The sequence below is a fragment of the Dermacentor albipictus genome, unplaced genomic scaffold, assembly GCF_038994185.2.
Source record: "Dermacentor albipictus isolate Rhodes 1998 colony unplaced genomic scaffold, USDA_Dalb.pri_finalv2 scaffold_21, whole genome shotgun sequence".
Taxonomy (NCBI): Eukaryota; Metazoa; Arthropoda; class Arachnida; order Ixodida; family Ixodidae; genus Dermacentor; species Dermacentor albipictus.
In genome coordinates this window covers 4,307,675-4,333,197 of record NW_027225575.1, presented here as the reverse complement: position 1 = coordinate 4,333,197, position 25,523 = coordinate 4,307,675, and the positions used below count along the sequence as shown (strand labels likewise).

General features: G+C 45.7%; 1 protein-coding gene across 1 annotated transcript in view; it reads right to left on the bottom strand.

Moving 5' to 3' along the window:
- Positions 1–25,523, bottom strand: part of LOC135918724 (uncharacterized) — a 104,791-nt gene that overhangs the window by 25,666 nt on the left and 53,602 nt on the right. The window contains exon 3 of the mRNA XM_065452377.1: positions 20,969–21,167. Coding sequence (XP_065308449.1) covers positions 21,006–21,167 — 162 coding nt within the window. The 3' untranslated portion in view covers positions 20,969–21,005. The remainder of the gene's footprint in view (positions 1–20,968; positions 21,168–25,523) is intronic.

The following is a 25,523-nucleotide window of genomic DNA, read 5'->3' as shown; positions in this document are numbered from 1 at the left end:
ACTTGTCACATAGATGTGGGAGGCCTTGCACTAATAGTGATAGTTACCACTTCATTTAGAAATTGAAGGCATTCATGCAGAGAAGGATAATTCCTTATATTTTTGGCTATCGCTTCAAATGCCTCCACCAAGTGTTACAATGCTGCACGCAGCCATACTAAGCATCTCACAGCAACACCTACAGATAAAAAGCAAAAGCAGTCAAAGTGCCGGTGCATTCTGGACACTATCTTTGAAAACTTTTAGGCAAGAACAGTGCAAGAAGCAGACATAAGAACTGCATTTATTTCCATAACTCCCCATTTGAATGGCCTCTTCTTTTTGCTTAGACAATGCCTACGCCTAGCCACAGCAGCTCCCTCATGCAGACTCCGCAAGCCAAGACGCCGTTAAGGCAAATGTAGGTAAGAGGCAAGAAGCAATAGCACCGGTATTGACATTCATCTAATTTCTTTCTTTTTCTTGCATTTAGGCAGCCAGCACACCTCGAGCAGCCACTTTGACTGTGGGTGTGTCACCCTAGTCGCCAAGGAAGCATTTGAGGGAAAGCGACAGGCAGTGTGAAGAGCCACTTCTCCATGTAAACGATAGTCTTTCTCTCGGATGACTCCTACACCTGGCCGCGCCTGCTCATCTGTGCAGACTCCAGCAACAAAGATGCTATGGAGGCACGTGCAGGTCATAGGCATGAAGCAGCGGCAGTGGTGTTGACATTCACCCAATTTCTTTCTTTTTCTTACACTGAGGCAGCCAGTACACCTCGAACAGCCACCTTGACTGCGGGTGTGTCAGCAGATTCCTGTTGTACATATGCTCATAATAAACTTCAGTAAACTTCAACTTGAAATAAAGTTGAAGGCAAATGGGACATTGATGCATTGCTTTTTTGAACATTAGTGTACAGGTGCAATACATTTTATACGTTATACTTTGCAGTGCTACAGAGCGTATTTTGACGCTTCCCTCTATATTTTGCACATTTAATTACATATATGTTGTGTGGCCCTCAATGCAGTTCATGTTGCAGCAGCTGCTTTGTCGGTGTATTGCACACTGGATTAAGCTTGTGATATCCCTATACTTCTCTCACATATACAAAATAAGGTTCTAGGTTGTAGTCCTCAGTGTTACAATAAAAACAAAGTAAACAATCCGATCGTGGAATTGTGTTTATCACAATAATTCCTATGACAGTTATTGACAAGTTGACAACATGAACTGGTCAATCCGTTATAGGAAGGAATTGTATGTATACATATAGGGAAAAAAAGGGGTATGTGTGTGTTTGTAGGGGGGGGGGTACAGGATTAGGGCGGTACGAAAAAAAAACGTACCTACACCGTCCTCTAGACCCATTCCTTTAAGGCACCGTAACAAAGCGTATTATGCATAAAGTTCATACTACTAACTCTGATATTACTACACACGCCAGGCGACTGCACCGGATGACCTCTATATTATTCTGGTTAATCTTGCTCACTGCACCGAAGCAAAAGAAAGATTATGGGTGCAGGTGCTTCGAAAGTATCTCGACCTTGCGAGGCACCGCTGCACGTGCCAGGGGAGCTGTCCGTGCGAACACTCCCTGGCACACACCTGCCTCGGCGGCCCGAACATACGTACCGTTCTGCTTCGAGCTTTGACCCCTGTTAGGATCAGCCTGCAGCTATTTCAGCCCGTTGTATGTGTTCCGATCCAACCAGAGAACTGCGGATAACCGGCAGCCACGCGGCGAGGGGTCAGCTCAGGGGAGTTCTCGAGGGGAGGTAATTGGCGGAACCTCCCCATGCGCTTTTTGAAACAGCAGACAATGTGCTACCCGGACGCGCTACCCGGGTGGGCTCCGAGTTCGACGAAGCAGCCTTTGTGCTGAAACCGCCACCGTTACGCTCTAGCCTCGTCGCCTTTGTGACTGAAGGAGTTCGACGAAGCAGGCTTTGTGCGCAACACGACAACGCCTCCCTGTTCTGCTATGAGTGGGGGAGTCGCCGCGGGAACGCAGACGAAGGCTCCTTCCCAGGCGCCGTCCAAGACGCAAGACAATGTGCTACCCGGACGCGTTAAGGCTGTTTCACATGCTGCGACTGCAACGACGAAAATCGGTGCTGTCGCACGCGTCGCAATGCGATTTTTAGAGGGCTCATTTCACATGATTGCGATTTCAACAATGCGACTGGTGCGACGCCCAGGGTTGCTTACTGCCAGGTTTCGTGACACACGGTGCATAATTCTTTTATTTTAGTGAATAAAACGTTTACACTATAATATTATTGACTTCTCTTGATTAGAAGCAAATAATATGTGCGTTTACTAATTTAAGAACGTTAGTTAAGATTTGTCTTGGGGTGCGCGACGGCGGTTTTGTTAGTTCAGTGCGACATCGCGCACGTAAACAGCTGTTCGCAGGTGGTTCAGCCAGCGATTCTTTATTCTATGGTTCAACGTTCTGTGTTGTCTTATCTACATTCTATGACCCTTTCGTTCTGCCTGCGCTTCAACAATCTACAAGATGACCTATCGACAAGTTCATATAGCTACCCTCACCGTATATGCAGTATTCGGAATTCGGCTGCCACGAAGTTGTGTCAGCCCAGCAAGATCCTCGCGCTACGCGTGCTCGGCGTCAGCTTCTGGAGAAACGATGCGTGTATATTGCCCGTCATTGCGCATATGTGGTGCCTGCTCCTAGCCATATTCTTACGCCAAACGCAACAAGAAGCACCAACCCGAACGCCCGCGTGTGCCCCTGAACGAAGCCTCAAACGATCAGTGTGATTAGGACGTGGAATGAAAACTGTGTTGTGAAATCCAACCTTAGCGCTAGCCTGGTTCGTCCATCGCCGTGCTTGCGCTGCGAATATATATATGGGAGCCTTCTCTAAATATTTCTAAAGGCGCAAAAGCCGACGCATTAAATGTTTCGAGCAGTTACCGTCGCTTTTGTAGAAACCTGTACGTTGTAATATAGCATTCTAAAAGACACGCTTCTCGTTCACTTTGTTGTCCCGAGTCTCGCGCTGGTAGTATACTCGGAACTTCTAACAAGAAGACCATATCAATACGCGCTATTCATAATGCAGGATCGTAGGCCCACGGCAGGCGCACTTGCCGTAGAATTTTTCAGCTTTCTGCTCAGCCTCGCACGCCTCTCACGGTTAGCCTGTTTTGTGGAAATAAATATTATTATTATATTATTAATGTTATTAGATATTATAGTTTCTTCACTGTAATTTATAGCAATCATCCAGATTTCTTAAGCTAGTCATGCATTTAACCTGTATTAGGTCAACATTGTTATGACATGCTTATGGGAGTCATTTCAAACTAGATTGCTCAGCCAGAAAAAGTACAAGTGCAAGCTTCAATGTTTATTCCAATTTCGTATTCCTAAACTGATTATATTGGCAGAATTTTATGCCTGCTTGCATTTCCTGCAATTCAATGTTCCGAGCTGGAAAAACTGATTCCTTTTCATGCTGCCGAAAGGCTGCTCCAATGTCGATAGCAAGCTATAATTATTCATTTCGAAAGTGTTAAGCAATGACTATATGTCTAAGCTTATCAATGCGTTTTTGTTCCACGAACACAATAAAGTTTTCTCTCTCCCTCTCATTGACAGCCATGGAATGAAACCATTCGCTTTCATAAGTATCAGGATGCAAACATTCTGGAGATTGTCCTGAGCATTTGTCTGCATCCTATAGTGGGCATGTTTGTATTAAGTTCTCGTGTTACAATCGCAGTGATCTACACATATTGTTATATTGCAACAAACTAATTTATTTCACTTTGTTTTCAAATCTACCATGTGGCCATGCAGTAATACCATGGCCCATGCATTAATAAGCAAAAAAGAAAACTGCAGATTCAGTGTAGGTGTTGGAATCTATGCAAAGTGAGGTTTCTGTCAAGTGGTCAATTAAATGCTGTTAAAGTAACTGCGATATATACAATTTGTCTTATTTTCAACAATCCAACATGTCATCTTTTGCAAGGTTTGCTTATGCACCGCATAGGTCACAACCTTAATGTCATGTAATCTTTATGCATTACACTGTTCACAAACCATACCGAAACGCAAATGGCAGTTAATGTAGATGCACCCTGCGAGACATCAACGCAGTGACGTTTGTTGAGCAAGGAATGGTGCGAGGTGTATGCAGATGAATGAATGACGTGCTTATGTACTTATTTATATACCTCGCAGGCTGCAAGGTTGGAGTATTATGCAAGGGGGAATAAGAAAGTTGTTACATAAGGAAGAAGGGCACAGCATTAAGAAAAAAAACCAGCAAAAAAAGCAGTACCAATACATTGCACCAACTAGCCCAACGTGTTTTACTGGCACAACATTATACAATACTTGACAAACAATAACAGAAAAAGTTACTGCCCATGCACCCTGTACGGACGTTAAACCAGCGAAGCTGAAATGTGCAGCCCCAGTGTTTATCACTGGGTTAATTCCAATGGTTTATTCAAGTCTTTCTATATTATTGGTTATGTCTGTGTTTCTTAATGAGGTTATGCACATGTTTGGCTTGGGTTTATCACATTGTTTATTTGGAATGCCACACATTGCACTTTGCAAGATCACCATCATAAAAAGCGCAATGAGTGGTTCATTGTGTTAATCCAGCGGGTCCATCAAAGTCTTTCTGAATTCTGTTATGCACTTGTGTTTTGTAATGCGTCAATCATAATGTTTATGACTCAGTTATGCACTATAGTTACGAAGTGACACACCGGGGCTGCACATTTCATTTAATTAAATACAGGGACACATTTTCGAACCTATTGGGAAGTCTGAAAGAGACTGCTGCACGCGTGCTCTGCTGCTAGAGAGAAACGACGTCACTATCGGTCTAGCCAATGGCCCACCCCACCTTTGCCGTGAGATAATAATGACATCATGATCTTGTCTTAACCCCATCCCCCTCTGTGTCCCTTCCCTGCAATAATACGCAGATAAATGTATGTTTGAAATGCATAAGCATTTCTATGTCTACCCAACAATAAATGTCTCCGTCCATCATGCAAGACGAATGCAATGGCTCACACCCCCTTAAACAATGGCTCATACCCCTACACTAGGGTTTTTGGGATTGGACCATGAGTGTTTCACATAGGCATATACAGCTTCACTGTAAAAAGAATGAACACCTTTCTGCTAGAGACCGAGACAGTCATGAGGTGTATTAACAAATGAAAGTTTATTTAACATGCCGAGTAAATGCTGTTTGATAAGCAATAAATCGAATTTACACAAAAAGCAGAAGCAAGATCTGATGTGTGTCAATACAGATCCCAACAGGAAACGCATCCATCTCTGAAAGTGTAACAGCGGCCATGCTGACACAAGATTCTTCCAGTGTATTTGCATCTATAGCATCCATAATTTCTCTAGGCAGCCGATCTCCACAGAATGTTAGCTTCTTTCTCTACAATGCACTCTCCACATCTGAGCGTGCATTGTAGAGGAAGAAGCTAGCATTCTGTGCAGATCCGCTGCCTAGAGAAGTTACGGCAGCTGTAGATCTAAAAATGCTGGGTTAATCTTGTAAGCACAGCCTCCGTTAGAAATGGATGCATTTCCTGTCAGGAAACGCACATGAATTTTTGCTTCTCCTTTTTGTGTATGTTCAGTCTATTGCTTGTCAGCGAGCATTTACTCGGTGTGTACATTAAACTTTTGGTTGTTAAATCATATCGGTTTTCTTGTTTGTCATATGTGTTCTCTGGTGCTATTTGCAGCCAGGCTATTCGTTTTTTTTAGACTGCAACAAGTCACTGTAATGGCCCTCATGATACCTTACAAAATTTTTTATTTGGCCAATGTAGCAAGAATGTACAGTGTGAAGCAGTTCGAACAGGGTATGCTAACTTCTAATTAAAAGGTCTATTGTGAAAATGCAGTGATCTATAAAGGTTACCACGAAGTAGTACAGCAATAAAACCTGATAAAGACTAGTGCTTGATGAAACCAAACATAAAAGCAGGAAAGGGAGAAAATACATATAGATATACAAGTCCAGGGAAAAAAACATTGTGATCACCAAGTGTGCATGTGGCTACCTTCCAGGAAACTCATTTTTTTCCCAATGGCATGGAACTGGAAGAATGTGCTTGCATAAGCAAGCGGTCAATCTGTCTATTGGAATAACAACAGTGTTTCCTGAAAGGTGCTGGCATGCAGGATTGGCAATTGTAATGATTTTTTCCTGCACTTGGAATTTTTCTCTATTTTCTTTCTGTAGCATTTTTATTTATGTTTGGCTGCATCAAGCACCAATTTTTATCTATCCTTCAAAGATGTCTTTCTTTTTGTGAGGAAAACTCGGGAAGGCAGGAGATGGAAATTCAAGATGATGAGCAACATGAGAACAAGGTGAAAGCAGGAGCCAACGTTTCCACAAGTGGAGCTTGAAGAAGACGAGTCCACTTGTCGAAACGTTGGCTCCTGCTTTCACCTTGTTCTCGTTTTGCTCATCGTCCTTTTTTTTCTGGTAATTTATATGACTCGCCACATTTTTACAAATGAACCTCAGTTGAAAGTTAGTCCTCATCCATATCTAGTGTCATCCTGTTGATACTGCTTCACGCTATGCACTCTTGCAACATTTGTGTGTGCGCGCGCACACAGGCATGGATTTGGATGTGAACTCGGGCCCTGGGGCAGAGGTATCATTCTTCTGTGCAGCCTCGTGAATTCATTAACTATATTGCAACAGAAATGTGATGGACAGGAACGAAATGAACACACAGAGCGCTTCGTTCTTGTCTGTTGTCTATCTGTTGCACTTTAGTTAATAATGAATACACACAAACTCATCTAGTTTTCAGTTATTATGTCGGGCTTATAAGCCTGCTTGTGTCCTGGAATATCTGCATGGCTACGTATCCTGTAATTTAATTTCTGGCCATGTGCTTGCAAGTCGCGTGTCAATAACCTGATTTTCCTGACAATCTTGTGTGATGTGCAGGCACAGACAGTTTCTGGTGAATCCATGCAGGGTGTTGTGCAGGGTGTAATCTGCATTACAAGTGCTGCTTTGATTGCTTTCAGTTCAGCTTTTCTAGGTATAGGATGACCTGGAATGGTACTCACTTATATGGGGTTTAGTTTAGGTAGTGTCATACTACTGTTACACTGCTATTGCCAGATCAGTGCACTATATGTGCCTTATGTTTGCTTGCATCTTCATGATTAGCAACCTCCTCTGTGTATTTTGCAGTTGCATATAGTCTTCTGGCCTAATTGTTTGCCCCCATATTCCACGGTATGGGCCTGTTGTGTTTCAAGTTCAGGTACTCCCGACGTTGTGTTTCTGAAGGGAGAGGTAGTCGTCTTTGCATCTCATATGCTAGCTGGCATAGTATCTTGGGACGAGGTTCTGAGCTCTTGAGACAAAGAATTTGTGCTGCAGGCTGCAACTCTACTCCGTCTAGGTGCTTGTTCGTTACTTTCTCATAGAGGTCTTCAAGCATGGTACAGCTGGAAAGACCTGTTATTACTACCCGATGCCTGTATTCAATGAGTTGTCTTTTTGTGTGCTGCTGGTAATTCATACCGTACGATACCTTGGACACAAGCACAGCATCTGTGATTTTCTATAGTATCCACTCGTCCACCCCCATTATTTCGAGATTATTCTTTTCACCAGATGTGGAAGTTGCGTCCAGGCACTGCATAATTGTTTCACCCACGTGCTGGCTCTGCCGTCATGGGCTTACACTAGCTGAGGATTTGTGGATGTTGACTTGCGGGCATATTTGTCCAGCTATGAGGATCACAATGTGCAATCTGGGGTAGTTCTTGATTCTAGTCTTTTTTTTTTCCGACGTTGATATGAGCTGACTTATCAGAAAGCGAGAGGCCAGACTGGCCAAGAAAGTCTGCAGTGTTGTCGAGGGCTTGTTGCATCATTCTTGATTTCTGTATAAGATAGCTTTCCCATAGACTGTAAACACCATGTAGTGTTTCATGTAGTATGCCTGTGTTGTTGGTGTGTGTGGGCCAAATGTACCTCCAACTCTCACCTGGAATTTTCAGTCTTTCAGAAAGTTACTGTTTAAGTGCTCTACCAGAAATGTTTTTGCTCATCGTTCCTCCTATTAGCACAGCATGAGGCAGTACTGCTGTTAAAAGCCTCTTCACTCTCTTCATTCTTTCATAAGCAGTATTACATAATGTCCTGCAATAAAGTTTCTGCTGCTTGTGGCCCACTCATATCTGCCAGAAGGGACAACTCTTGAAAAAGGTTTTCTTTGTGCTATGTGTGTGACATAGTATGAGCATTCATGCCTTGACATTTATAAATCTGTAGAACCAGCTTCCTGACAGAGTACTTGCTATACCTGATCATGCTTATTTGTGCAGTGCTGTTGAATAATACATATTGATGCAATGAATACACACTCGAATTATCATGAAAGATGATTGTTTTACAATTCTGCCCTTTGCTTTCTATTGGTGTTAGATTTTGCATAAGCGTGCCCCCCTATGCAATAGTATTTGAAGTGTAAGGGTTCAATAAAAGGTGATGAACTAAATCTAAGTGCAAGAGCTTTTTTTCTCACCTATGACTCCCATCGAAATGCGACTTCCATGGCTGGCAAATCAACCCCTCGCCTTGTGTTAGCAGCAGAATGCTATAGCCACAGTGGCAGGTGAACAAATCGAAGAACAATATTTCTGTCTATAATTTTTTTTCTTGCCTGTATGTTAGTAAAGTTTGGAATAAGTTTGTCATTGCAAAAAAGCCCAGTTTGTGGTCTTTTATTGAATAAACCACATATTGTGTATAGTTGAAATGCAGAAATTTGTTCTAAAATCCTCGGGTGATATATGTTCTTGCAAGTAGCATGGTAATTCATTACTTATAAAGATAGTAATCGCAGTGGATATCGTTATATGGGTTTACACACTAATATATGTGATCGCAAGCTTATTAGAAACTTGCTAGAAATATGTAAGGCATGAATGTTTCTGCACACTTGATCAGCTGTGAACGTGCAAGAACTGCTTGTACTGGCTGACTTCACTGCACAGTTTTGATTTTTTTTCAGCGTGTCCTTTTATACTGTTTCATCCCCACAAGAACAGGCCGTTTGCCTGCTTTTCGCATTGTTGCACGAGTTCTACATAATTGTGCAGGAGGGTACGTTGTCACTGTGCCACTATAGCAAGTCATTTATTTAATCTACTAGCTGTACAGTTAATTACCCTGCAGAGCAAGTGTTCATACAGATGCAGTAAGGATACAAAGTCCGCAACATAGTCAATGTTTATTGGTTTCTGTGCAAGAAAAAAAAAATTCTCCAGAGAAGAGGTGCAACTTAACGTGCATGTAATATTTTGTTCAAGCCACGGATTTAATGCTATCGTAGCAAATTCATTACGATAACCTACACTTTTGCTGTGTCAAATTTAATAAGAGGCAAGATAAGCTTTCAAGATGCATCGGGAAATTCATGCTTGAAAACCGACAACCAAATGCAACTGAACGGTACCGCGTTCAGCGCAACGTTGAAACTTCGGGTACTTTGCTGTCTTGTCATTTGCCCTTGCCGAAGTTGAGATAATTCAAGCTGCTCCGTAAGCGCGATTTTTCTATGCTACTTAACAAAACATTGTAGCGACCTCGTCGTCTGCTGGGGATCGAACATCTCTAGCTAGCACTGACAACTCGCAAAGGCGTACGAAGCAAACGTGAAAATGCACTTCATTTGCTGTGTAGCGTGCCAACAAACGCATAGAAATCGGAGAGTGCAATCTGCGGTACAAGTTTTGTATTCTCCCTTCGCGTACGTACCGAATTCGACGATCCACGTCTCCGCGCATTGCACTTGTCGGGTGAGACGCCACTTTCCAAAACAAACCGGCGAAATAGCTCCGTTGACAGCTCTCCCCGCAATTTCGACGGAAAATCGCAGCGATCGCTGCGACGGTGCGACTGTGCGACCAACCGGTTGGTCGCAGCCGAAAATCGGGGGGTCGGCACTGCGAGTGCGATTTTCATCGCAAACGACGGAAGTCGCACTTCCGGTGCGATGAAAATCGCATCATGTGAAACAGGCATTACCCGGGACAGCTCCGAGTTCTACGAAGCCGCTCTGACGTCGGCTCCGGACCATTGCACCTGTGTGTGTGTGTGTGTGTGTGTGTGTGTGCGTTTGCGTGTGTGTGTGTGTGCGTCTGTGTGTGTGTGTGTGTGTGTGTGTGTGCGTGTGTGTGTGTGTGTATGTATGCTTTATTTCCACAAAAACTAAATACAGCTTTGCGGGGATAAAGTGGGGGAAAAAGCTGCCCGTAGCAGCTTGACTAGCCCCAAATACCCTTAAAAATACAAAAAGAAAATAAGGGAGCAGCAGCGCGGAAATACAGTTTTCCCAAGTACACACATATTCAAGCATTACAACATATCATGCACACGCATCGCAAATCAGGCGAGGAAAAAAAATACAAGAACAAGATGTGAGCAAGCAAGCAAAAACACGAAATCTCATTGCACTTCAAAAGCACACAGGCATTGTACAACTCACATATGAGAGAAAAAATCAAGAATATCAGGAGGAGAACAAGTTGCAATATCAATTTTATTAACAATAAGATCGTTTAATAACCGAGGTAGTCTGGAGCACAGCATTTGTGATCCATAGTTTGTGCGCGATTTTGGTACGTGCCAGTACTCTGGCTTTCTTGTGCTGTATGGAGTTTCGTGTAGTTTTAAGTTAGCCATAGAAGTAATGTAGTTGATGTTCTTTTTCTGTTCATTTTTATACGCAAGCACTAAACGATACTTTAAAAGGGCCTGTACTTTCGGTGTGTTAAGTTTATGAAATAAATAAGCTGAAGGGAAATCGTATGGTTTATTGCAAATAGCGCGAAGAGCCTTCTTTTGCAGTATGTACAGCCTGTTGATATTTGTGTCAGAAGTGGTAGCCCAGACCGAACAACAATAACTTAAATGGCTGAGAAAAAGTGAATTATATAACAAGCACTTAATAAAGCGAGGAAGATAGTTCAAGGAATAAAATATTCCAGTGATTTGTCAAAGCTTACTAGCAAGAAAATCTATATGGCTCTGCCACGTCATAGTATGATCGAAAAATACACCTAGCGATTTTACCGAGTGTACAAGTTCAATTTTAGAATTGTTCATTAGCAAATCTTCCTCTAGAGTAATTTGCGTGTTCTTAGTGTGTGTGTGTGTGTGTGTGTGTGTGTGTGCGTGCGTGTGTGCGTGTGCGTGTGTGTGTGCGTGTGTGTGTGTGTGTGTGTGTGTGTGTGTGTGTGTGTGTGTGTGTGTGTGTGTGTGTGTGTGTGTGTGTGTGTGTGTTTGTGTGTGTGTAACCCGTCCCGGGGAGAGGCGGCCTGTTTACAATGGATGGACGAACGTTTCCGTCCCATTGGAATCAAGGGGGGACCAAGTGCTTATAAAGAGCGATTGTCGGCTGCTAGAGGGTGCTCGTTGTCGTGCTCAAAATGTACTCGCTAGCTGTGTGCTCGTTTGCTGTATGCGTCGTCTTGCGGGCTCCATTTGGTAGTCACGCTAGACTGTCGATGTATGTCTCGTTTAAAATGTTAATATGTAAATAAACCCTGCTCGCCAAGTCCTGTCGCCCCAAGTTCCTCCGATGGTGCTACAGGCCCGACGCCAAATCCTACACCCCCCACTGTCCCTTGGGTGCCCTGGAATTCCTGCGCCGCCTGCTTTATTATAATCTCAGGTGCCCTCCGAGACTTCCGTTTGTCGGTTACATGCGCCCTACGGCTGGATCAGTGCTTGTAATAGTAATAATAATTGAAAAAACGATCGTCGCGATGATAGATCGCGACAGCAGCTTCTGCAACATACCGCGCCCGTGCGAATAGAATTACGGAAAGCCAACGAGGAATCTGACCACAGCTTCGAGCTCCTAACTCGTAACCTCGTCGAGTGACACTCCTGCAACAGGCGTGACCGCTGAAAACCGCATACCGCCGGAAACTTCAACAGAATCATCCTTCGGCTGATTAACTGCCACCTGCACGGCCAACATGGACCACACCCACACCATCCCGCAACATAGAATAAAGAACCAACTTGTAAAGCCCAAACACACGGCTGCACGCACACCACATCACCACACTACAAGCGAGACGCCATGCTGCTACGCTGCTACGGTTGCCAGATTAAGACTGACTACTGTCACCAAGTCTAGCAAGCGTCTCAGCAACTGGCAACTTCGGCGCGTAGCAACATGGCGGCGCTCTTGCGGTTCCCGATTTCAATGCATGGGCCCTATGATTACCTTGTCCTCTAGAGTCAGTATAGTAACTCTATGATTGCAAGCGACAAAAGTAGAAAAAGCACTCTGCTGGCTGTACCGCTGAAACACAGCACATTTATTACTCGTTTTCCGAGTTTAAAATGAATCAGTTGCTGTTGAACAAGTACTTATAAAAACAATACATTTCTCGCAACCATTACAAACCTGGGGTGAGAACACGGTCGAGCGAGGAAAAGTAAAAAAAAATGCTTCCTGCATCGTTTTAAAATAAATACTCTTGGTTTTAAATAACATACAATTTATATTTTTTTGATTCTGTGTTTTCACACATTCTTTTCCTTTTCACTTTTTTTTTTTGCAAGCCTACAATCCCGCCAGTTCGCGCAGGTGTTTTCAAGGTGTTCTGTGGTTTTCCATAGACCAGTGCCTCCTTTAGAAGATGCCTGCCGCGTGAGCAGAGAAGCTGGTTCCGGCCCCTCTCCTATTTCCTCCTCTGCACCAGGGTCGGCTGCAAGTGCTTGTTGCGGCGGCTGCTCCAAACTGGAATCACGTTCCTTTGCCTACGAGATTTTAGCGGCGTCTGTTGCGATCCCTGAGGCAGGACCCACGGTCTCTCGTCAAGCCATTGGTCGAGAACGCGCTAGCTTAGTAATCCTCAGTTCCTCCGCAACAGGAAGTGGATAGATGGATGGATGTTATGAGCGTCCCCTTTGGAACAGGGCGGTGGGTTGCGCCATCAAGCTCTTGCTGTTATGCTGCCTAATGTCCTACCTAGGTTAAACAATGAAAAAAAAAAGAAAACACCATGTACTACCACACCCAAATTTTCTGATCCCCTATTGCGAACTGTGCTTTTGTACTCCTCCGTCTTTTTTCGTTTCCCTACTTTTCTTCCACAATCCTCCTATCGCCTCTTACTAATGCCTATTGTAGACATGTTTACCACTGCTCCCGCTGAACCCAAGGGCTTCAAGGATTCCAGTGGTGCCTAAATCGACTGCTGGGCAGACGTCTTCACATTCTAATAAAACATGCTCCATAGTTTCCCAAGCTTTACCGCGGCAAGCACATGCTTCTTCTTCTTTCTTATATCTCGCTTTATAGGTGCGTGTTCTAAGGCATCCCGATCTCGCTTTGAAAAGTAATGAGCTTCCCTTTGAGTTATCATAAATTGTTTCTTTCCTGATTTCGTTTTTTCCCTCTTAAGTAGTTACTCATGGCAGGTTTCTTTTCCATTGCCGCCACCCATGAGATTATTTCAGCCTCTCTAACTTTCCGCTTGACCTTCTTTGTTGCTGTGCTGCCCACCCTACAGGCTGCATACTTGCTGGTAAGCTTCCTAGTTCTTTTCCTCCACCGTGAATCAATGTTTTTCCTGTACAGATACCTGAACACTCTCCCAGCCCATTTACTTTCTTCCATATTCCTCAGCCGTTCTTCATACTCAATTTTACTGCGAGCTTCCCTCACTTCAAAACTAGTCCAGCCCATATCACCCCGCACAGCTTCATTTGTAGTCTTCCCGTGAGCGCCCAATGCGAGGCGATCCACTGACCTTTGGTTCCCGTCGAGTCCTGATTGTACCCCTGATTTAAAGAAAACAACCGCATTTCCAAAAGTAAGTCCTGGAACCATTACACCTTTCCACATACCTCGGAGGACCTCGTACCTATTGTATCCCCATAGCGCTCTGTGCTTCATTATGGCTGCATTTCTCTTCCCCTTCACTGTTATTGCTTTTCCTGTGTTTCCATATATCGATTGCCTTCGTTTATCCATATACCAAGGTATTTATATTCTGTTACCTGAGGTACTTCCTGGCCCTGTATCTCCACTGTCTGTTCACTGTTTTCATTGAATACCATAACACCTGATTTTCTAACACAAAATTTCAAACCTAAATTGTTGCCTTCCTGTCCACAGATATTAGCCAGACGTTGCAAATCACTTTGCTTGTTAGCGAGCAACACAATATCGTCCGCATAAAATAAACCTGGGAGTTGCTGCTCTATTACTGTACCTGCCTGTTTGTATGAGAGATTAAACCCGATATTACTTCCTTCTAGCGCCCTCTCCATCCTCACCATGTACATCATAAACAGCAGCGGGGATAAAAGGCACTCCTGCTTCAGTCCCTTGTTGATATAAACTTTCTCCTCACTCCTCATCCCTTCCCATTCAATGCAAACGGTATTTTCTAGGTAAACCTCTTTCAAAAGCTGTAGACAATCGTCAACTAAGCCTTCCCCTTCCAGAATACCCCACAAAATGTTGCTGTCTACGTTGTCGTATGCTCCTGTAATGTATAAAAAGGCTACATACAACGGTTTGCTTTCTGCTTTTGATATTTCAATACATTTAGTAAGAACAAACAAGTTATCATCCAAACGCCTACCTATTCTGAAGCCATTCTGAAGCTCTCCCAAAATGGCATTATTCTCTGCCCATGCTTGACGCTTTAATTTGATTGCCTGCATTGCTAGCCTGTATATCACCGATGTAATGGTCAACGGTCTATACGAGTGAATTCTGTTTTTCTGCCCCTTACCTTTATAAATTAAATTAATTCTACTTTGTCTCCAACTATCTGGTATTCGTCTATCTTTTACATTTTTTCCACTACTTTCACCAGAGCTTCCTTACTTTTTGGTCCTAGTTCATTTATCAGCCTAACGGGAACCTCGTTATGGTGGCTAGAGGGGGAGGTGTCGGCATCGGAGCGCCGGAGAGGCAGCATTTTTTCAGGACGATGCGGCAGCGCTGCTGTCGGCTCCGAGATGCCTCCCGTACGCTGGCTAAGGTCCGCTGCGGTTATTTGGTTCCGCTGTGAAGTGCTTTCTCGCTCCGCGGCTTCTTCGGGCGCAATAGGCGCATCGGAAATATCAATGCAGAGCACGTGCCTTTTAGCAAAAACCGATACGCACAGGATCCAAATCCTCAAAATGCCGCAAAGCAACTCTCACCACTGCTTCAAAAGCAATCAATGCCGCGGAGACCGAAGGTATGACACGCTCTCGCACGCGCTCAACCACATGGCCACGCTCAGTGGCGTAGCTAGGTCGTCTGGCACCCGGGGCCCTTTGCTCTTCTGTCACCCCCCCCCCCCAACCCCCTCCGGGTGTAGTCGAGGAAGGCGAGGATATCGACAATTTTCGGGTGTCTTCAGACGTATATGACACCCCCCCCCCTCCCTACTGGCCCCGTGCACCCGGGGCCCCCGGCCCCCCGGCCCCCCCTGTTGCTATGCCACTGGCCACGCTCTTACTTTTCTACCAAAACACACACAGTAAAACCACTAATAGCTATTAGTTTTGCCACTTCCAAGCTACCATTTAAAAAGACTAGAAACAATCAACGTCTCACCCGGCTGCACGTGTACAAGCACGTGACGCGAAAGGACGCTTTAACCATCCTGCAAAACCAAATGTACACGAAACACACCCGCTCACCCGAAATACGAGAGAAAAAGAATAAAAAAGAAAGGAAAAGAAAACCACCCAATTACTATTAGAAGGCAAAAGAAATCTGCAAATAAAAAACAGAAGGAAGCTCAAAACATGTACAAAAACGTATGATTTCGTCGCCGCCCCGGAGCCCCGGAAAGCACGTCCATTCGCCACAAAATCCGAAAAGAATAGGGCGGCAGTAGGGTCAGAAGTAGGGTGGGCAGCGAGCGCCGTCTCTTCGCCATTACCCCGAACTACAGGAACCTCCGCTCCAATACCCACGCAGGTAAGTCAGTACCCACGCAGGTAAGTCAGTCAGCCACTCCGACACCACACGACAGCCATGTTCCCAACTACATTACTGACATCTTGCGCAGACTCGACAACGTAGAGAAACGGGAACGCGACCGTGAACACGCACATGAACTCATCACAAACCAACTCACAGTGAGCATAGAACAACTGACCTCACGCTCTGAGCAACCTTATACCGAACTAACTTCACAAATGAATATGCTAGTAGAGAGCATTTGTACTCTCAGACGTACGGTAGAAAGCATGCAGCAATCTATACACGCACTCGAAACACAACAACGGCACCTTCGCAAGCGTACAGACACAACACCAACCGAGGGCCCCAGCAAGAAGGCCACACATGACACCGACAGTGAATCCACACACGAATATGGCCAGCCCTAAAACAGAGACGCCCCCCAACACATTCAATTCAACCTCAAACCACGTGTCACCCCAAATAACAATCTGGCAATGGAACTGTAGAGGCATTCGTCGAAAAAAGAACAACTTCGCTCAATTCATTCTCACAGCACCACACAAACCAGATGTTATCACCTTGCAGGAAACAGTTGGCCCAATAACCCTTCCAGGATACACCGCCTACTCGAGCCCAAGCATTACACAAAAACTAAGAAAACGCTCTCTCGGCATGGAAACAACACCGTCGACTCACACGCCCACTATGACAACCACACTTATAGCGAACAAACACCCTACGACCCAAATCTCCACAGACTCCATCAACACGGCCACAGAAGAAACAGTACACACTCGCAGCTGCTTCTACGGATCGTACAACCTAGATGTAATAAACACCTATCGCTCCCCAAAAGCACTGAGGTATAACCCACAATGGCGCAAACACCTCAACAATTACAGCAAATGTGATACCATCTGGTTGGGAGACTTCAATAGCCAACACATAGAATGGGGCTACACCTGTAACAAACCCAATGGAAAACAACTCCTACTACTTTCCGAAGAATTCCACTTCAGCCTAGCTAATGACATCACCCAACACACACGCACGGGAAACTCAGTAGAACGCGACACCAACCCAGATCTCACCTGGACACGAATAACACACGAACCGGAATGGGAAAACAAACAGGAAACACTCGGTAGTGACCACTGCATCATCACTACAAGCATCACAATACCAAAAAAGAAACGCAAACGCACAAGCAATAAAGGATGCCCAATTGGCCCTGCTGCACTGACGGACTGGACAAAATTCCGAGCTACTCTTGAAAACCTTACATCATCCACGTGGGATGAGTGGACGCGGAATGTAACCTCAACCTGCACCAAACATACCGCCGCCATACAACGGACAGAAGAGCTCCCCGAAGTAGATGGTCATCTTCTGACCCTCTGGGACAAACGACACAAATTAGTGAAACAGTGGAAAAGAAACAAACACAACAAGCAACTACAGAAACGCATACAGGAACTCACAGAAGAAGCTGAAACATATGCCGATAGCCTTGCCGCCCCCAATTGGATACACACATGCGAACAGGCAGGGGAATCACTACACACAAAAAATCCTTGGACACTTTTTCGCAGGCTTCTGGGGCAACCCCTGCGAAAGAACCATCTTGCCGAAATCCAACTCACTCACAATATAACGGATGAAGAGCTTGCCAAACAGTTTGCAGACGTATTTTTTCCGACGGCCAGCTCACAGCCAAAAACACCACACTTACAAACCCAACAAAACAACCTACCGCACGAAGCAGATGCGCCGTTCACAATGCAAGAGCTTCTCACGGCAATTAACAACACCAAACGCAACACAGCCCCTGGAACAGACGGCATCACTAACAAGATGCTGGCCAATCTACCGGCGAAACAACAGAAAAAACTTCTCGAATACATAAACACAGTTTGGGAAACAGGCGAGATTCCACCAAGCTGGAAACACGCCTCTGTTATACCAATCCCTAAACCTGGCAAATCACCCAACAACCCAAAACATTTCCGACCTATATCACTGACCTCATGCGCAGGCAAAGCCATGGAAAAAATGGTTGTAGCACGTCTTCACTGGCTCCAAGAACGAGACCAAACATCGGACCCGAGAGTCATAGGATTCCGCCCTCATATGAACACACAAGACGCTATGTATATGATATACCAAGATGTATATGCCACAGAAAGTATCAACCAAATCAGAGCAGTTGTGGGACTTGACGTCAAGGGCGCCTTCGACAATGTCGCCCACACTGCCGTACAAGAAGGCCTCCGAAGACTTAAACCAGGCCCGCGTATGACACAATACATACACAATTTTCTTCACGATCGCACGGTCAGCGTCAAGGTAAATGGAGAGGAATATCAGAAGCGTTATCTCACGTGGGGAGTACCTCAGGGATCAATCTTATCCCCGATTCTCTTCTCCATGGCCTTGGACAGTGTCAGCGCGCAGCTGCAAAACGTACCTGACCTAGGATACAGCATCTATGCAGACGACATTACACTATGGGCACATATAGGGTCTCCAGGTGACATCGAAAGCACACTACAACAAGCGATCAACGTCATCCACTCCCATCTCAAAGAAATTGGTCTTTCCATCTCACCGGAAAAATCAGAATATATCGTAGTTACGAACCAAAGAGGTCACTCAGCAAACCACTACCGTAACCTCATCCATCTCCGAATTGAAAATGAACCAATTCCAAGACGCAAAACAATTCGCATTCTCGGATTCCACATCCAAGATGATGGCAAGGCCGACACTTGGATGCAAAAAACTACACAAAAACTTCACCAATTTAAACAACTGCTATACCGCATCACACGGAGAAACAAAGGAATTCGCGAGCACCATCTATGCAGAATAGTCACGGCATTTGCAGTACCCACTATTCTATACCAGCTGCCATACCTTCACCTCACAAAAACGCAGCGCACGAAACTGGATAACCTGTACAGGCAACTCGCCAAAATCACTTTAGGACTTCCAAGATACGCGCCAAATCACAGAGTAAGCCAAACCGACATACTTCCAAATCTTAGCAGACTATTGGACGTCCACACAGAATCACAAATAAATAGATTAAAACGATCACACCAAGGTCAAGCTCTGCTTAAAGATCTCGGACATTCTCAAGACAACATGCCTGAAATAATGCTGCCACCTCCACCGTGGCAAACGCTTAACAACATTCACACGTTGCCGATTCCCCGAAACATGGACCCGCAAACAGACCAAGGAAGAAGACAAGCACGCGCAAAACGCACCCAACATAATCCTCCGGACACCACTGTGTACTACACAGACGCATCCCCGGGTACAGACCCCACAACACACCGCACGGCGACATACAACGCCGCGACCAATGCGTATACCCAAGGCCTGTACGCAGGCCTTCCTAGCCAAGTAACGGCTGAAATAGTGGCAATAACTGAAGCAGTCACAGTACCGCAGCACACACACACCAGCATCCTCATTCGCACAGACAGTCAAGCAGCATGCCGAGCGTTCCTCACCGGAAACCTGCCCAACCCCATCCGTGAAATCCTGCATCGATATACGACGAATAATCCTGCACACCACATCACTATTCAATGGGTACCTAGCCACTGTAACATCGAGGGAAACGAAAAGGCCCACGCTCTATCCCGCGCAAATATTCCGGGACCTCCTCTTCAGTGGACAGACGCACCCAGTTCTACAGAGTTAAAACAAATATCTTCAAACATGCGCCGCCTAAAATTAGAGGAATGGCATGAACAAGATACTACTCTCCCAGCTCCACCACACTCCTCAACACGCGAGGCCGCTGCCACTTGGCGCCAAGCCCAAACACACTGCCTACCCACACAAAACATTCTACACTACATAGCTGGAAAAGACGGCTCCCCCAAGTGCACACATTGTGGAGGATATCCCAATACACCCCATACACTCTGGTACTGCCCGGGAAGTCAACACGCACTACAGTCTATACTTAGGACGCTACCAAAAAGACCACACACATTAGAGGAGTGGCTGGCTGACCCAACACCACGTAATGTGGCCGCGTTAACGGAGCTCACCATGGCGCTTGGGATTGGAGTACCCCAAGAAGCGGACCCAGCCCAATCAAGAGTCGACGCCACCAACGTCGCACCTTCGCCCCCGTTTCCGGCAGCCTCTCACCACCACCCTAACTCCCAGTAGCCCCGGACAGGGGGCCGAAATGAAATAAATGTTTCTCTCTCTCTCTCTCTCCGCTCCAATGCTAAAACTATCGACGCGGCAGGCGTCTAGTTATAGCGAACTATTTCTTATACACTGTAGTCTAGTAAATGAGGCATTGCCCAGGAATTGAGGAGAGCGGGACAGATTCCTGACTCTCTTCTTGTCCGGCCGCGGCCACACGCACATTCTATTTGGAAGGTAGTCTGCGGTGTATACAAAGGCTGCTCGAGCCGAAATGGAGTGCGGCTTCGTGCGCGCTGCGTTCTGAGGTCGCGCAATCTCATGTTTCGAAGATGCGTTGAAGCTGGAGGCAACGGGAAGCGTTCGCTCGCCGTTGCCGCCGCTCTTCATCGCGCCAGCGTTCCGACAACGAGTGTCCGCTGTCATCCAGTGAGATGTCTTCGTCCTTGCCTCTGCGTGCGTTGCACCGTGCTTATTAGTTCAGTTGGTAAGCGAATGTTTACTGCCATTTATACAGCCGATAAAACTGCTAACCTTACTTTGTATGGATGTCTAATAATTTGCTATGGCAATCAATGCTTCGTCTTTAAGAGGAAACTGTGACTTCTTTTGTTTTGTTGTAAAGATGTACATTTCCACGTCGGCTATATACCACCGTCCGGATGTTACCAGTGACTTGGCCCATCCCGGCAATATCAGAGGCCAGGCGATGCAGTGGTCAAGTTCGAGCAGAGTTGCAGATCATTGCACGTAGTACACAATGCCCCCCCCCCCCCCCAGCTATACATGCACTCACCTGTGGTGGCGGCCGTGGGTGTGCCGTGCGGCGGGCGTCAGGGCTTGCGCTTCTCCCCGCAGGCGGGGTTGCGGCGGCAGCAGTATGTGCACTGCTCCCTGAGCATGCCGAAGCCCTTCTCGTAGCAATTCGGGGAGCATTTATCGGCACACCGCCGCGAGTACGTCACCAGCACGCCGTTGAGGCGCGTCACCTCCACCTGCGACGATAGCCGAGAAGAGCGCTCATTTATTTGTCTATAATGCGTTAGCATTACGCACTTCCGGGGGCCAAGTATCTATGTGTATCTAACGTTTTCTCGCATACCTGTCACTGGTTAGTTCGGGGTCGTATGGGTAACGCATTAGGCTGCTGTACTGAGGGAACAGGGTTCCAGACCCACTGTCGGAACAACTTGGGTCACCGAGTGTGTGGCATTGTGTACATATGTGCTGCTCTTCAACGAACCTCTTTCATGCCGACATGGGTCATCGTAGATGCGGCGCTGGGTAGGTATTAGCCCCGAGAAAGAGGAATGGCGCCCTCTCGCGAGTGACGTCACGGCCAGGACGCCGCTCGCTCCGGCTCGCTCGGCTGCCGCGCGCGCTCGTTCCCTTCGTGTATGCTTGGGATATGGGTGGCTCGAGCCGTACGTATTGAAGAACACGTCGGCTTCTTTCAGCTGCCATACCTTAACCACAGTTTCTTCTTCAAAAGCGTGTGAGTCGAGAAACTTTGCGGCTTGGATATCGCAAGCTAAGTAGCGTTAAAGGGGTCTACTAGTTTTTGCAATGCATGTATGCGCCGTGTCTATCGGTAAATTTTGACTAAAAAAAGAATATCTGCAAATTCAACGCGCGAAGTTGTGTATGATGCTTCGCTAAACACTTAACATTCCTTTAGTATTTAGCTATGAGAGGCATTACATTTTACGTGGAAGAAAAATTTGGTAATTGGCGTCAACATGTTATCCTATGTTAGAAAGACACTGCCCAGCGAAGCTGTCATCATGATTCCTATTACTCTGGTGTGTTGTTCTATTCAAATATGGCCATTCATTAATGCGTAAAAAAATGGTTAGGCGCGCATTTCTTATGAAAAAGTTTGCTGCTACTTTCATCCCCCTCTGAAACAGGCCTCCAAAAAACGAATTGCTCATGGCTGCTAACACGACGGCGCGTCATGTAGAGTATTTACATAGTTAATTCACAAACACCATAGTAGCAATCACCTGAGAGAAAAGTTTCGTTGTTTAGATCGAGAGCCACTCAATTGAAAGTGATGAAATGTATCATAGTGGCCCTCAGTAGCCTTTATCGACAATATGGCACACCCCTGATCACGTAACGGTAGCAATCGACTGTCCGTATGGCGAGGCACGCTATGTTCGCGAAACCCATCAGTTCACTTCAACTTCGAATTAAAACCATAAAGCATGTTTTTTACAGCGCCAACTGGAATGGCTAAAGTATTCTCGAGCTACTACACCGCAGCTTAGATTTCCTGTATACAAAAGGAAAATTCAAGCACCTTTTGTCTCACCATGTCACGATCCAGCGTTATTTAATTATACAAGCGGATAACTATTCGCTTCGTCGGTACATAAAAGAGAACCTTGCAGGCTAATTTAAGTTTGCTCCAATCCAATCGCAAACATTCATAAAGAAAGCACCACAAGCCTTGCATACACTTTCACTTGATTTCTGACCGAGGAATTTCGATATCTTCAATATGTCCCATACTACTAGTCATTGACGCTTCGACTGCTTTCTGGCTGCAGCTATGCGGTCCAGCAGGCATACTTCACTAAAAAAATTGGGCCGAGCAGCCTGTGTCAGTTTGCCAAACAGATTCGTCATGTATATTCCTCAAGCAACAAGCACCATTAAATTTCTCAAGTGAGTTTGATTTGATTTGATTTATTAATTTCCATTTACACACACACATGTACAGAGGAGTGGTAAATAGAGGTGGATGAGGGAAAAAAGCCGCACAGACGCGGCTTGAGGTAACCTCACCCTCTTAGGTACAATATGGCTGCATGGGGTAACACATCAAGCGCCATATAAATTACATTTATATGGTGGCCATAAAAGATTGCAGTTATACAATATATGAAAGCACAGTGAAATATTTCCACGATAACAATGCAAAACACACTGCGGCATTGAAATAAATAAATGATATACACTTGGTAACATAGACAAAAAAGGAGGAATATAACATGCATTATTAATCATTAACAAACGCGCTCTAAAGAGGTGAGTTGAACGAGTAGCACGGAAAAGGGAATATATATTGGTACATTCCTATTTGTACTCTGTAAATAGCTGTAAGCCTTCATTAACTTTACTTCAACTTTCCGCCGCTTAAAAAAAATAAACACGTGAAGAACCGCCTAATGTTGACAAGCAGTTAAAGAAGCAAGTGAGGCGTGTAGAATCTAAGCTCCAGTATTAGTTAAGTCACCGTGCTACTGCCGAGCGTTTCTGTGAGGAAATGCAAAAATTCGATATTATACCATGAACTACTCGTCGTGAGCAAACCTGTTTTAGCGGAATAAAATCAACGTAACTGCTGTAGAAGTCATATATAGCCAGCTTTGTGACATACTTGTTGCACCGCGGCAGGTATGGTATCATAACTGGATTCCTATAGGCTATGCTTTTGCGATTGTCTATCCGCGCATGAAAAACCCGCAATGGGCTGGTCTGCGTCGCTTCGGCTGGCACTGTAGCGTTGCCAACGAGAGCTGCATTGTTGTCTAAGAAATTAGCTCTTTGAATAAATGTTCGCAAAGGAAGACGTCGTAAAAATATATTTGAGACGACCACCATAAGTATACAAGCAGAGAGAACGCGGGCGAACAAACGAAAACACCGCAGAAAGCGCCCGGACAACGCCCGAACTGTAGCAGACGACAGGCGCGAGTCCGTGCCCTGACGTCACGCGAGCGGCGCTCGCAGCGCCGCTCGCGTTCGTTCTCGGGGCTAATACCGCTGTTCGAAGAAAATATTTGACGCCGACTATGGAGAACTGGGTATGTGCCACTCAGTCTACGCTACAGCTCTACAGACATCAGTGAACCTCTCTGACGCCAACTTAGGTCACTGGGTATGTGCCAGTAGGTGCGTGCGGCTCTTCAATGAACGCCTTTGAAGACAACATGGACAACTAGATATGTGCCACTGGGAATATGGCGCTATACAATGACGAAAAAGATCCCCTAACTTTCTCCCTTGCGGAAGGGAATCGAGCCCATGTCTTGAGGGTTCCTTAAGGACATCAACCCGACGCTTTAGCAGGCTGCGCCACAGGTGCACTGGGTGTATGCCACTCTTCACTGAACCTCTCGCCAACTTGAGTCACGTGAGTGTGTGCCACTGGGTGATCGGCAAGTGAGGGAACAATTCTCAGCGTTCGCAGGCACCATCGCGACATGTTTCGCGTCTCGAAGCCCGTGCGCTTATTTCTCGGCAGCGCCATGGCGCAACGTGTCCAGAAAGAACAAAGAAGCGCGACAGGGGAGCCCGGTTTCCGCGTTTCTCAGCATTCGCACGCACCGGCGCGCCAGGCATTTCTGAGGTCACGCGTACGCTTCGCGGCTGCGGCGCTAGATGACGCCGTTTGCGCTTACGCCGAAGAGGAATCCCGCTGCAGTACACGTACACTCTAAGAACAGTTTACACCCTTTGGCTTGCCCCTTCTGCCACACAAAAATAATCGTCATCTGCCTTGATGCGTTTCCTTTCTTTATCGCTGCAAGCCCGGAACTTTCCAGTGACGAACGGCACGCGCGTTATCAGAAGAGGCACTCCAAAGGGTGTAAACTGTTCTATGCTGATAACGCGCGTGCCGTTCGTTACTGGAAAGTTCCGGGCTCGCAGCGATAAAGAAAGGAAACGCATCAAGGCAGATGACGATTATTTTTGTGTGGCAGAAGGGGCAAGCCAAAGGGTGTAAACTGTTCTTAGAGTGTACGCCTCATACGTAACTCGTTTCGACGGTGGCAATACGTTCTGTCGCTATATTGATTCAATGCGAAACGCATTACCGTCGACAGGAATCGTGAGATGGGTTCTGCCTAATTTTTACTTATTAAATTATATTTCATGGGCTTTTTTTCGAACCAGCAATGAAAAAAAAAGCAGAATGTTGTCTTGAAAGGATAAAAGAAAAATTCACCGACGATAACGATACTCCGTAATTCGAAATTTGAGCGCAGCTCTATACATGTTTTCATTTCGCGATATATTGAGACAAATAATTTGAGAGAGACATGTTGCAGAGTCGAAAACCTTCGAAAACCTTATTTGCGGGTCAAGGGTGTCGCCTTCTATACATGACTCGTCGAACGTTCCAGTGTAATCACGTGGCTCCCATAAAGTACCGCACAATTCGGGTCGCACGTAGTACAACAATTGCAAACCATGACAATCCAAAAGTCGCGAACGAGACCAAACCAAGCAAACCAAACAAGCGCGAGCAGATGGTAGTACGAAACGAGCCGTCCGGCTAAGACCAGATACGAGTACGCATCGAGCGGTCGCGCGGGTCCTCATGACACCAGTTTCCC